General features: G+C 36.1%; 1 protein-coding gene across 22 annotated transcripts in view; it reads left to right on the plus strand.

Moving 5' to 3' along the window:
• MBNL1 (muscleblind like splicing regulator 1) overlaps positions 1-12,079 on the plus strand; it is a 207,223-nt gene extending 195,144 nt beyond the window's left edge. For 16 of the 22 annotated variants that reach the window (XM_086674538.1, XM_086674551.1, XM_086674550.1 and 13 more), the window contains 4 exons: positions 2,055-2,090; positions 2,783-2,877; positions 5,836-5,910; positions 8,654-12,079. In XM_086674538.1, the coding sequence (XP_086530664.1) occupies positions 2,055-2,090; positions 2,783-2,877; positions 5,836-5,892 (188 nt within the window). In that variant the 3' untranslated portion in view covers positions 5,893-5,910; positions 8,654-12,079. Of the gene's footprint in view, positions 1-2,054; positions 2,091-2,782; positions 2,878-4,695; positions 4,760-5,835; positions 5,911-8,653 lie in introns of those variants that run through there. The other 6 variants (XM_086674539.1, XM_086674541.1, XR_015240056.1 and 3 more) reach the window with 5 other exon arrangements.
• Positions 12,080-15,127: the final 3,048 nt, after the last annotated feature.

Consider the following 15,127-nt stretch of genomic DNA (forward strand, 5'->3'; position numbering starts at 1 on the left):
GAAACATTTCCTTGTGTTGAAAATTAAGGAAAAAAATTTCAATTGGCTATTTGTGCATCATTATTAGTAAATCAACCCATTGTTGTAAAGATGGATATTATGGTCATTTCAAAGTGATTTTTGGTCTCGGTAAGTGGGTCCTACAGCATAATGTCTTTGTTTTTGTGAATTATTGCACCTGGCTAGTATTTTCATTGCTGCCTTATGTTTATTTGCTGCAAATCCCTCTCAAAACTGTGTGCACTGGTTATAATGGTAATGAGGAAGATAATTCAAACTAAAATTCCAATCATAGAAGCTTTAGGCTTTTAGACAGATAGGATGGTTAATTCATTTTCCGCATGTGCAGGCTAAATTATGTATGGGATGAAATATAATAGGCAAATTACAGCATAATAATGAATGGTAAATTGAAAACCTACTACCCATACAGTATTTAAACCGGCTTTCCTATTCCTTGAATACCACATTATTGCTTTTCCTTCATCTTTTCATCCTCTCTTTCCCAGTCAGTCCTCTTGCCCCACCTTGAGAGGATAACGATTTCACAGGATCTAGACCCAGGATTAAATTTCGCTTGCTCTACTGTCTCACATTAACGTCTTTGTTATTAGTGGTCTGTTTTTGTTCTTCTCTTTCCCAAGTCTGACTCTGTAGTAGTTGCAAATGGTAGAGATCTTCAAGCATCTTAACAAATGACTGTCAGGGTAATATTATGCCACCTGGGCGGATGCCTCCCTAGCTCCATTACCAAGTTTAATCACTGATCATTGTGCCCACAGTCTAATTGTGATAACAGACTAATTGCAGCTGTTCCAGGGACGCCAGTTCAGTAATCCTTGTTTCTCAATGGCAGCTTTGTTTTGTAGGGCCATCTCTGACAAGACTCAATTGGCAGATATTTGTCTAACAAATGTTCATCCCAGATGCTGCTAGTGTTTAAATAGGATGTGCCAAGATTTAGATAGAAATATAAAATCATTTGATATTTTAAAACCTAGAAATCTAAAATAATCTCATAGAAAGAACAGTAGTTCTTTATGTGGGAAAGTGCCCTGTACTCGGTAAAAAGAAAAAAACATAAAATTGTATGTTGCAATGTTTATATGTAAAAGAGAACAGGTACTACATACATAATATTTTAGCATCATGGTTGAACATTGAAAACATCAATGCCAACACCCCATGTGTAATATATACATACATATATATATATAATTAACTTTTTTTTCTATGTGAAATATTTGAGAGCATTTGCTATTCCAAGAAGTCCTGAAGGTCTAAACCAGCAGTGAAAACCAGTCTGTTTCCCCAGATCCCTGTTAATTAAACCAATTCAGGACTTAAAAGTATATCCTCTCTAAATGTTTGCCTACATTTAAATTCCAAACAAAGGCCATGCAGAAGTTTCACTTTCTCTTTATGCATAATTTATTTCTTGGTATCCTTCCAAATAAAATTCCTGTATGGATGGATGATCACAACCCCTTCCATGTCTGTGTGGTTGCTGCTACAGTGAACAGAGAAATAAAAACCAAGGGAATGAAAATGAATGTTTTGGTTTTATTACATTGTTAAGCCAGTTTTGTGCATTGGATTACCTACCATTTTAATAATAAGTAATTTCTCTAATTATTTAACATGTGCTCAATATAAGGAAAATGTTAATACATTCATATGTTAAAGTCAGAAATAGCAAAGCCGCCAGATGGCTAGTAACCAGATTAAAACAAAACAAATTACAATATTATTTTTAAAAGAATTAGGCGAGTTTAAACTTTTCCCAAAATACTTTTACTTATAGGCAGCAATCAGGAGAAACAAAGTGTACCAGCACACAGTTAAACTGGCTTTTATTCTTCACTTGAGACTAGTTCTAATTGATCACTGTGCTATTGTATGATTTGATTGTGCTGACAGTTACATGCCACTGTTCCCATAATAACAATTTTTCTTCTTTGTTCAAATGAATTTCCTAATTACACGTGTGATGGGATGTTTTAATTCTTTTCCCTTTTCAAATCCACCTTCCTGTTGCAATGCATGATGGGCAGGCTCAATATTGTGCATGACACCCGCTACAAGTGTTGGTAGGTGCCAGCTTTGTTTCTTGATTATCTTAAACCTATGGTGCACCTCACAGCCCCTCAAAATCCACTGCTAAGTTTAACTTGTATCTATTGGGCAAGTCCATTTCCCTTTTACTAACACCTGTCAATTAAATGCCATTTTCTATTTAATTGACATGGACTCACATAAATGTTTTCTTTACACACAAGTTTCCTTTAGTCACCTTTGGTGGATTTTGATTGGACTATGAGTTCTGGTGTGTAAAAAAAAAAAAAACTATATCATAAAAGTAATATATTGTATATTTTTATAATAATAAATAAGAAAAAAATACTTTCATTCAAACAGATAACTGTATATATGAAGTAAATACCTGTATTTTGACTTAGATTTTGAATGTCTGACTGTGAACACTATATAAAATTCTTGTTTTTGACGTAGCAAATTAAGCCTGTTTGTGTCAATTTTCTTGATTTGATGGTAACAAGCTTTTTTTCCCCTTTTTTTTCTCTTTCATCTCCCTTCCCCTTCTCTCCTTGGAATGTTGTCCTGCTTTGCGCTGTGATTGCATGTCACTCGCTGGTGATGATGTCCCGTCACATGGCTTATTGCTGTGATAAATACCATGCCCAATTATCTCCTCCATGTTGCCATGGTTTCCATATTGCTACACTCTTCTGTATGTTTGCTTATATGATTTTCCCTCCGAAAGTTCCCATGGTGCACGGTGCTACGCCAGCCACTGTGTCCGCAGCAACAACATCTGCCACAAGTGTTCCCTTCGCTGCAACAGCCACAGCCAACCAGGTTTGCTAATTTACAGCTTTGTTTCTTAAAAACCAACTCTAATAGGGCTCAATCCAACAGCCCTTACGCACGTGGCTTTCCCATTGAGGTCAGTGGGAATCGTGTGTACGTGAGGGCTGTAGAGGGTGCTTTAATAGCATGGGGTTTCAAAGATACCTCTTGTTGGCCTACACATTCTCTCTATGATGAGCAGCAGAATGCTTTTATGCCATTTATAAGTGCTCCAAAGTTGTCGCGGCTCCATTTCTAAAGCTACTAAAATGATATTTACACAAGCAATTCTCATTTGGTCTCAATCATTCAGGTGTTTTGACCAATCAAAACTGCAGGCGATTTTAAGGTTTTTATGATAAACATTTGGTATGTACAATTTCTTAGTTCTTTCCTAAATTCTTAATAAAAAGCGAGATGTTTAAATGTTATAGATGCCACAAATGACCACTCTTGTAAATAGAGTTTTTATAAATTCATTATAGTTTTGTTTGATAAGCAGATTGTATATTAAAAATAAGTTGGTGTCCAAGGTTTGAGTCTCACTGCTTTAAGTGAAAAGCAAACACAGAAACAAAAACCCTAAGTGCTCATATTTCTATAGTTACCCAGCATAGATTTTAGAGAGTTATGAAGGGAAAAAAGACATCAAATACGGTAAATTGAGTCATTCTGGGTTCCATAGAAATTTATGGAGTAACAATTTCACAGATTACTCTTAAGTAAATGGGATCTGTTTCAGAAATTTGAATTTTATGATATGCAAGAATGACTATTTAAAAGAAAATGATTATTAAAATATTTAAAATTTAAAAATCGACATTGATTCAACCAACATTCTCTGATCCTATTTTAAATTATATTCTGGAAAATAATGGTTGAATCAAAGTCAAATTTATGTAAAGTGGGTTTTGGCCTTAATGGATAAGTATGTTTGTTATGAAAGCAAAGTTCAGTAAGGTTAATAGCATGTGAAAACATTTGGAGCCAAATCAAAGTTCAGATAACCCACAGACTAAGGTTAAATGTAGCCAAATGACGTGAAAGAATCACTATGAGATGAGAATCAGCGTATTGCCCCTTGGGAAGAGAAGGCCAGTTAAGCGCCATCTGACTTTGTAGATATTGCTGTGAGAAGTAACCACCCTTGTCTCCACAGTACATCATGTACTGTTGAAGAACTGCAAGCTATTAGTGTAGCCATTAAAAACTTTCATAAGCAGCATGCCAAAATGGATGTATTTTAAAGTTTCAGACAAGCTTTAAACATTTCTTGGCAAAGAACCATTAGTTTTTCTGAAGCTTGTCAAAATAGCCCCAGATTTATGCTAACACATCAGACTCATTTACAAGAATACTAGATTGTGCATATGTGGCATGTTAGTAAGTAATCTATGGCAGAAATTTCTTAATGGATTCACCGTAATCCATTTATGAGGCAAATCAGTGATGCTGAGCTCTCTGTGTACCATGTATGACGACAGAATTGCTGGTGTAAGCAGAACTATAGCAAAGCAAATTCCAACATGCCCTGGGCCACCTGGGTTGTAGGGGACACTTTACTTTTTGCATTGTGCTGTGACCATTTCATGCATAATCTTGGGTCTTCATACTGTTTTACAACCAAAAGAAAGAAAAGGGAAATGGATATATATATACACACATATATTATATCTACATATACATACATATGTATATGCCTACAGTATATTAGCAATGCTGGAAATAGCTGATGCCACAAAATGCAGCCTGCATGCATGCAGAAGTTTATAGCTGGCCCTTCATCTGCATCGATTGGTGTTGAAGGTCCTTGGTATGTTTCGACAGCCCCATCCTTGATGCTTCTACACTGTTGGGTGCAACATCCTGTCCTGCAGCAGCAGGAAAAATGGTATGAGAAGCTTCATTATGCTTGGAGCACATTTTCGTGCCATTTGCCAATGCTGTAAAATTGTGTAAAGATGTCAGCTGAGAAATGGAAATAAAATAGAGACATATTCATTTACACTCCAGACTGTGGATTGTAATATGTTGCATTAGTCTAGGACATCTAAATTGAAAGAACAACAAAATGCCTTCATGTATGTGATTTCACTCTTCTCCCATCAACCTTGCTGAGGTGGGACTAGTGCCATTTTATAGATGAAGAAACTTAGCCATGGAGTAATTAAGTGCTTGGCTCAAATTTACACCACCAGGAAATGGATGCACTAGCGTGAGAACCTGTGCTTGCAGTCCTTGGACTGGCTCAGTCTACCGCACTGCCTCTCCCAGGTTAGCAGCAAAAATTCTGGCATGGAGGAGAGTCAGGCTACAAATTGGAAGTTCATAGCTTTGGGGACCATTGAAATAAGTCACCTCTATATTGATTTCTTATTGTATTGTCTCTCAAGTTTTTTAAAGCTCTTGCCCATTTATAATGCAGTCAAATGTGCAATCAGGATTCAGGACTCTGTTCCGAAATAAACTTAAGCTCTTATCTGGTTCTTTTGAAATACTCTCTTAAAATTCTTAACTGGTACGTTTAATTTGGGGGGAAAAAAAAGTTAGAAACCATAAGTTGAACGAAAATGTTAGAAATTGGTTGCACAAAAATAGGCATTTTCTACTTTGATTTATGGGTTAGTAAATAACTGAAACCACAGGTGTGTGTGTGTGTAGGCCAACAAAAAGGGCTTCTTTCAATTACTGCTGTGCATGAATTTTGGATAGTTTTACTTCTCTTACTTCCTAAAAACTGATAACATTTATAGAATAGTATTTAACACAAAGATTTTTAAAAATGAGTTGCTCCTTTGACATTAAGTTTACATTAACTTACTGTTATGTTGGCCAGATAAGGACTGTCACCTCACAGCTGAATTTCACTTTTCTTAAAAAAAAAAAAATTAATATTAAAATGTTTTCATCTCTTGGTTGTTGGCTTGCTTGCATGGATCATTCATTAAATAATTTTTTATTTGCTAGATACCCATAATATCTGCCGAACATCTGACTAGCCACAAGTATGTTACCCAGATGTAGAATTTTCATCACTAAACAGTAAGTTCCTTCTGTAATATATAGTGTGTACTTGTAGTGTTTTTTTGAGCTACCATTTGTATGATGTACTTCAGGAAGTTTTGCAGAATTTCAGAGAAAATATTTATATGTTTTCTTTTATTTTTATTATTTTTAAATTGAACGTCATCAAATATTTACTGAACAGCTGCCTTGTGACTGGCACAGTTCTAGAAGTAGAATGTACAAGCAAATTAAAGCTTAGACGAATGAGTACATTTATAACCGAGAGTATGCTTCAGTGCTGAAGGTTTTGAGAGGAGGTAAGAAAGGTCTCCCGTTTTTATCTTAGGTGGGTTGTAAGGAATATTATTATAAAAATTTATAATATATGTTAATGTCACTTACGTGTATGTAATTCTTAAGGAAAATAAGTTTTGTTTTTGTTTCATATTAGAAATAAACACAAACGTGAAGAAAAAATATGACTTAAAACTAGTATAGATCAGGGGTTGGCAGACTTTCCTGAAAAGACCAGACAGTAAATATTTGTGGTTGCATGGGCTATATACGGCTTCTGTTGTCACTCATTTCTGTTGTAGCTACTCAGCTCTGTCACTCTAGCATGAGAGCACCTGGAGACAATATGTAAATGAAATGGTGTGACTGTGTCTCAGTAAAACTCTATTTACACAATTAGGTGGCAGGTCTGATTGGCTCACGTCTAGTAGTTTGCTGAGCTCCAGTGTAGGTCATCATTTGTTTTATTTTTTAATGTTTTGCTAAATCCTATATGTGAGAACATGTACCCACTTCAGCTCATGATTCACCACACACAGGGTTATTCAGATATAAAGAGTCGGGCTTTAAATCAATGTATACACACACTCACATACATACATATGCATACATCCACATATCCAACTTTAGGTACTTCAAAGTAGTCAACCTTAGAAGATTGTATAATTCTGAAAATGTCATTGTTGAAAAATAATTTGAAAGTCTTGTGATTTTCCTTCAAGCACCTTGACTTAGACACTTGGGAAAGGTGGCCATTTTTCATCCTCAGAGGCTATGCTTTATTCAGTATTTACACATTCAAGCTATCATATATGCTCAGGATATTTGTTTCATGTTTATAGTTTTATATTTAAAAGGAGCCTCTGTATTTGAAACTGAATCTCGTAAATAAGATGGGTGATCCTTCTTGCTGCTTCCTTTCAATAACACATTTGCAAATGATTTTTTGGTGCTATGTGTTACCGTGTGTTACCGTGCCAATGAGATAAAGATGAACAGACAAGAGATAAAGATGTTAATTTCAGCGCCCTCTAATAAAATGAGAGGTTTGAACAAATTTCTCTTGGAGCGAAGATGAAGGAACAACTTTCTCCAACAGAGTCCGAAAATAGTGACTTGGGGCAGCGAGGGCTGCGCTCAAGAGAAGGGAGGAGTAAGGGCCTTTCAGAAGGGACTGTGAGTGTGTCCAGTGAGGAGACGGTGGCAGAGAACCAGTTCTGAGACCCTTGCGATAATAATCTATAGCAAGAGCTGGACAAAGGCTGAGCCCATGCAGGACAAGAGGATAGACAAAATTTGAGAGCAGTCCAGGAAGTAGTACCAAAGACATGCTACAATCACGCATTAAATTCTTGAAAGTGATCTTTGTCTATTTCATAAGCTTTCTCAATGATCTGGTAATAAATTCTCCTGAACAGGAGTCACATTTTTCAATAAGCACATTCTTTTTAATATGTAGGTTTGGATGAAAAGTTCTCCTTTTGACAGATTCTAAAACCCTACTTCAAGCTTTGGTAGTCAATTGGGTATGTTTGGTGTGTATATAACTATGTTCTATTTCTGAGCGATAATCCAGGTTGAAAACAAATGATACCAAACGGCTGTAAGTTCATCAATTAGCAAACCAGTGGACTTACGTGTATTGCATCTTAGGCTCTTAATGTTCTGTTTAACAACTGATTGCCCATTTTCATGCGTAGTTGCAATAATTAAACTGCTTTTTGAGTGGAGCAAAATGGTGACTTCTTTCATGCTTGAGGTTGTACTGCAAACATATGTTTAATATGTAAAGATTCTCTGATGAGAACAAAATTCATGTAAAAACTGAAACTGTTAATTCACAAGTACATTGTAATATCTGTTCCACCTTAATTTGTCAGGAGCATAAGGGATTTTTCTTTCCCTTGGCTTTAGGGGGAAAAAAAACCCCAAACTTTAAATTAACCAAAACAGTTATTTACAGTATAAATTTTTTCCAAACATATGCTATGCTAATCAAGCGCCCATATATGGTGAGTCATGTTTAATAGGACTTACTGTTGCATGGATTTTAATTTTGTGGGGCCAAACCAGTATTCTTGCAACCCATTAAACTACAGGAGAGAGGAATTAAAGTGAGCTTAAGTGCTGCCCCACAATGATAGTGCTAAAAAAGAGCTCTACTATATTATGCCCCTTGATTCTGCAAACATATTTTATACTTTTAGCTGAGTATGGGGTAATATTTGAGCAGAGCCCATAATTTTATTAGGCCGTGCATGTCATTTTATTCTCATAGAGTTGTAAATTTAGGTCCACTTGTACTTGGGGAGTGGTTTTTGTTTCTATATGAAGATGTAACAACATACGTGTATTTTACTCTTTAAACCAAGCAATACGGTTTTCAGATGAAGTAGTTACTGGAAATTGCCTTGTTTTAACCAACATCTTCTCTTTTTAGACTTTCTCTCTGTTTTAACCAAGATTGTCTCTTTTTCCCTTGTAGATCATACTAAAGAGGAAAGGACAGTGTGCTTGGTTAGCGTAAAGGACGAGGTCATTAGCCATATTGTAAATACCGTCAAGCAACACACACAAAAACCCCTCAGCCACAAGACATCCACATATTGCATGTTAACCAGAAGAAGAGACAACATGGAAATCCACTGCACACTGTTGCCTATACACTTTGTACATTTAATTGATATTTGTGCTGAGGTGATATTCCTGTCTGAAAGAAGAACAACATTGTCTTTCTTTTCTAGCACAGAGTTCTGCATTAAAAGATGCATACCTAATTAGTTTCCTATATATTCATGCCATCTTGAAAAGACAGACTATGGTGTAACCATGATTCTATTATGTATTGGTACGTCTGTAGACCAAGGTATAATTTTTTAAAAATAAGTTTATTTCTTTCAAGGTTTACAAATAACAAAGGTGCACCTTGTATTTAAAATCGCCATTATAGACGAGAGCGTGCATGCACAGTCATTTTTGTTTAAGAGTAATATTTTTAATGTAATAGATTTTAAGATGTGGTGAGGGAGGGATCTGACAGAGATGAATGTGCCAAGCAAAACCACAACTGTGTATCTTTTAAAGCACATCATGGCTTTAAGTACCATGTTGTTAAGGATTCTCATGAAGTGCCATAGACTGTACATCAAATTAGAGTATTATTTCTTCAGTGTTATTGTTTTCAGAGCCACATTTTGTTGCTTATTTGCTAGTACTAATCAGTCAAAGGGCACCATTCTTTTTTCCTTTTTTTTTTTTTTTTTTTTGGAAACCAAAGCTGTCTCAGAAATGGCCAATTTAACTCTACAGTAACAATAGACAGCACAACACAAACTCTCTCAATACCGATAAACTCACACATACTGGAGATATATATAATAGATATATATATATAAAATTATTTTAATGCATTGTAGTGTCATATTTATGCATACTATACTGTGTAACATGTTATTCAAAAGGGATATGCCATTTCTGAGACACGATAACAAAAAAAAATGTTTGAGGAAATTATTTTGCTTCTATTTATAGCTCTGTCAAAAGTCAAACGACTATAAATGCTTTGCAAAAATGGTTTCACATTTGCTTAAATGCTTCACCACAGTCACGTTTAAAATAGTGACTCTAAACAAAGAAGAAAGCAGCACTGTCATCAGATGCATGATAAACCAAAATATGAAAATGGGAAATGTTTAATTAACCTAGTAATTGGGTGGGTTAAGTACATGGGTGAATTTTATATGTGATTTGTTTTGTTTTGTTTTGTTCAGATTAACTGCTTATAGCCTTAGAAAGCCTTTTACAAAATTAAAAAAAAATAGATGTGCATTCAGTTTTTAAGAATGGATTCATCCAAAGGAATTCCTTTTTTGTGGTTTGGATGTTGCAGCTAGTAAAGGATATTTTTGCTCTGATTGGCAGTTCTAAAAATTGCTGACGTCGGGGCCAGGTCACTGGTAGTTATAGTGTGGAATGGGAGAAGCGAAAGTTCAGTTATAGAACTTTCCATACTTCCAAGTTTACTGCAAGTTTTTATGCTTGAGAGAGATGCTTTCTAATATAAGACTGATGTGTTGATTTTACTGATTGTACTGTACATCTATTAAAGCCTTAGATTATTACATTACGGGTTGGAACCCATACCAATGTAATTTCAATCATGTTAAGAGAGTAATGGTGACTTCACATGTTATTGTAGTTAGTTACATTATAGAATATTACTTATTTTTCTTGTTAAAATGTAGTTTTTCATTTCCTACATTTATTAGATTTCATTTTCTATTAACAATTGAATACCATTTCAGTTTATAGACTCTTGTTTTATTAGATTTTACCGATGAATTTTTCAAAATACAAAAAAAAATTAAAGTAGTTTTTCCTTCATAACATACTCAGTTTTGAATTACATGTAGTGTCATACGAATATTCGTATTATTGTTAACTAAATGATTTATATTTTACTGATTTAATATTAAAGTGTAAGAATGTCAGTCATTGTTAGTTCTTGTCTAGTTTTCATTAAAAGAACAAAGATCTTTTATATGGATATCTTATAAATATATAATCATTGCTAAGTAAGAAGTTAAGTTGTTGCTATCGCAACAATCCTGGCAGACAATTGAGTAATATTTTGATGATTTATTTTGTTTGTAATTAGTTATTATAAGAAGATCTAGATCCTAGATATTAGAATAAAATTTATTTTCTACTGTATCCATTTCAAATGTTAAAGTATTGTTTAATATTTTTGAAATCCCTGAATATCAGGCCTTGTTATAAATAAGCTGCATAATCAATAAATAGAACAAGGGACTTTTTTGTTGATAATCCAAATACTCAAAGTTTACGTAATGAGAATTATAGCGTGTGTGCAAACTCTTGAGGGTTGATTATGCTGCAATTTAGCATGTTGGAACGTCTAGAGAGAAGGTTGACTTTTTGCACTTCTGTATATAGTCAAAAGAGAGAAACCTGTATAATAGTAAGATCTTATTTTGAATAAAAACGTCTATAATTACAAGGAGTTTTGTTAAGGCTAATAAAATGACAGACTGAGCAAAATTGCTTGCAAAAGTGGCACAGAGTTAGCACTCCATACCCCTTCAAACATGTTGCTTTGCTTTATTGTGGACAGCTTGTAGTTTGCCAGGATTTTTTCAGCTGGAAAGATATGCCATCCTTCCGAGATCTCATGACTGACAAAAACTCCATTGGGCCAAATCTGCCTGAAGATCATTACCAAAAATAGCAGGTACTTCAACCATTAAGGTGAAATCATGGATCAAATATTCCTTACATTTTTCAAAACTACTGCATGTTTAAAACTTCAACGAAAAAAAAAAAAGAGAGAAAGAACTATACTAAGGACATATATTATACAAATCAGTTTCTGCCAATTTCAGTGGTTTATTGTTCACAAAAAAAAAAAAATCTTCAAAACAAGTATTGACTCTCACAAAATTTAAACCGTAAACAGGCAAACCAAACAGCACACCGTAGCTATAGTTGTTATGTGATTGTTTTTTAATTGCCGTAGGATCCTGTTCTTTCAGCAGGTGAAAAAAACAAAACGCAGTTCAAATTTCACGGTTTTAATTTTCAACTCAGAAGCACTCAAAAAAGCAAATGTGATCATGGGCACTTGTTTAATCAATTCGTGTATCCAGCCTTCACTCCCGCTGGCTGCACTTCTCAGCAACCCTACCACTTTCATCTGCTGAAAGGACAGATGTGCTTGGTTTTACTATTATGTAATCACAACTTACTTTCTGCTTGTAGTTGCTTAAAATTATGTATTTTGTCTTGGGCTGCAATTTGTTTTATGCTTATTTTATTATTACTGCAGTAGTTGACTTTGCTGTATGGAAAAATAAAGTGAAATTGCCCTAATAAAACTTCTCTTTCTTAAGTATATTTGTGTATCTGAGACTGAAGAGTAAATTATTTGTGCGCGTTTCGAGTATTCATGCCTGTCTGTCTTAAGGAACGTACCGATATGAAAATTCATTATCTGGTTTTAACTGATTGCAAGGAAGGCACTCACTATTCTTCTCACTAACTGTCCTTTGATACCAAGCTTGAGAATCTCAATTGTGATGCATCGCCCTGTATTTTCTGAAACGTCTTGCCCTCTCTTACCTTGACACTTCGAGTGCTTGCTGTTGGATACTATTTTGAGTATAGAGGAGGAAAACCATAAGGGAGGAAAAAAATCTCTTATCAGTTCTAGAGCGCTGTCTATTAAAGAAATTCTCTTTGGCTTCTTCGGGAGGCTAGGGCTGGAAATCAGGCATTCTAAGTGAATATTTCAGTAATGAAATAATGATGGCATTTGATTCAGCGGGATAAAAGAGGTTACACATAGGCAGCTGAGCCAGGCCATGCCATAACTCGTGTGTGTGTGTGTGTGTGTGTGTGTGTGAGTGAATTTTGTAAATGAGAAGTTAAAAATTTGGCTACAGTGAGGTCTGGCATCCCATACAGCTTCCCATTTTGCAGTTTCCACAAATAGCCAGTGAAAGCCAAAGTTCCAAAGTAAAGAAATTAACTCCTTTGTTCCTTTAGTGCTGCTTTATGTGATGGTGCCACACTCCATACTGGGTCAAAGCCTGCAAATTTTTCTTTGTGCATCGGTGCTTTTTTCTCTAGAACTTACTACAACGAAAGTAAGTGCATTATTTATAGTTAATACAGTTCTGCCACTGGTTGAGTTCTATAGAACATTCCTGTTATTCTCAGTGGATCCAACTATTCGAGGTGCCACTTAATCAAAATTAGAGTAGCTGTCCCGGAGATGATTATATAAAGCAGGAGTTTATAATATTTTTGAGTAACGTGAAAACATCCAACTCTCTGCAATTAGTGATGGTATTTTGGATATCTTTTAATTGAAAAAGAATTTCAGTAATGAACAGCCATTGTAAGTTTTCAGTACTTTAAGTGATGCTGTGTTTCATTAATCACAACAGTATTCACCCCTTTAAGTGATGCTGTATTTTATTAATCACAACAGAAAAATAGTGTTTGAGATATTTGTTATTTTCCAGACAACACTTATTATTCAGAAGGATCTTTGACGACAAGGACCACTAGGGGTCCTCAGCTCACACGATGGGACCCTGTCTTAGAAGTCATTAGCTACTTCTTTCTTTTTTGGGGAACAAAATCATTTGCTAGAGCCATTCTTTCATTACAGAGCCTTGACACTCACAGAGTTTACACTTGGGGATTGCTCTGGAGGTAAGTGACGCGTAGCAATCTATAATGTCACTGAGGCACACTCAGACCAGTAGTTTCCTTCATATAAGAAATAGTCACTTAACATTGTAAGCAAACCCGTAGGACACTCGGCAACAAAATTTTTTTATTTTTTAACTTATTTTCACTCCACTCCCTAATGATTTTGAGGCAGTCAATTTAATACTTGTATGGAAACTAATTTGGCAATAAATTTCATAAAAAAAATACTTGAGGTCCTCTGTGTTCTGGAGAAAATAGTGTGTTGTGATATTAAAGAATTTGGAAACTTTTGAAAGCCTAGAAGATACCTGCCTGAACTGTATTAACATCATGGAGGTCCACAAATGTGCAACAGAGAGATTTAAATGTCAAGTGATTTGTTTTTGACATTTGTCTCTTGATCTATAAAAACAACATCGGGCCTCATTGAAATGACTTTAAAGAAACCCTCGGCCATTGCCAGCATTGGGCCCAGCCATCCCTAGAAGGGGCCTTGGCCCCACCAGCACTTGGAACGGGTGGTAAATCTGAAGCTTCCTTCAGACTGTGGCTGTGGGAGGCCACGCTGGGCCACAGCTACCCTTCCAAACCTCTTGGGAGTTAGACTCTAGGTTTTCCAGGACCTTCAGAAAAGCAGGATCCAGATGTGTGCTGTGCTTGACCTGGGCTTGGGGCTCTGGAACTCTCCTTCTTCCAAGGCCTACTGGCACGCTTCCTCAGAGGTGTCAACCCTTGCGCTGGATGCCTGTCATCTTCAGCTACCCCATCCTTCCCCCATCCCTGCCAAGGGTCCCAGGCAAACAAAGGCAGAGCCTACCCGTTTGTGTATTTTAAGGAATCTGACCCCCAATTTTCTTTTTGCTGCATGAGCTCTTTGTGTGCTCATGTAGTTTCGTTTTTGTTTTTGTTTTTTTGGGGTTTTTTTTTTTTGCTAATGAAATGTTGGGAAATAGAGCAAAATATAGCCTCCCCTGGAATTCACCTTTTTAGGAACAAATAACAGTGGCAGTTAGAACACAGATAAAACCTATTACTATTAGTGACCTGATAACGGTCTTTCAGAAAACGACTTACCGAACGACCAGTTCCTTTTTCTCTGATTGGGTTTCATAAGGACAAAGTGTAGAATTTATTTTTTAACAGGGAATAATCCAGGAAATTTATTCGTGGTGGTTGGGAGCCACCAGGTCGTTGTGTAAATTCTAACCACTACTCTCCGTCCCATTTGCCTCTAGGTGGAATCCCTGACCTTGGAACTTAGAAGAGCTCCATGAAGGGGGTCAAACAGCTTCAGGTGGGCTTCTGTGACTCCACTGAGATGGGTGCATTTTCCCTAGAGGAAGATTTTAGCTGTTGCAACCATTGCCTGGGCCACAGTCATGAATAGATCTCCTAGGACATAGAAAAGCAGCCATGGAAGAAAATGTAGGAGGAGGGTTCCACATCGGTGTGAGTCCTCAGGCCCAAGTGCCTGGTTTATTAAATCTGTTCTGGCCCTAGATACACAACTATGGGAGTATTAAATACTGAATTATACCACCCGTGTTGTAACTGAAAGGCACTTGCTTGGACCAGGATAGCTACCACCAAGATTGCCCGGGTAGACAGGATCTATTCACAGGAGAACCCCAAGTTCGTGTTAGAAACCAGCGGTCATGGTGACTCTGAAGGTCTGGAAATCAGTGAGCAGTCTGCAGATGAGCATACTTGAACTTAAATT

The sequence above is a fragment of the Puma concolor genome, chromosome C2 (assembly GCF_028749965.1).
Source record: "Puma concolor isolate L17-30 chromosome C2, mPumCon1.1.hap2, whole genome shotgun sequence".
Lineage (NCBI taxonomy): Eukaryota > Metazoa > Chordata > Mammalia > Carnivora > Felidae > Puma > Puma concolor.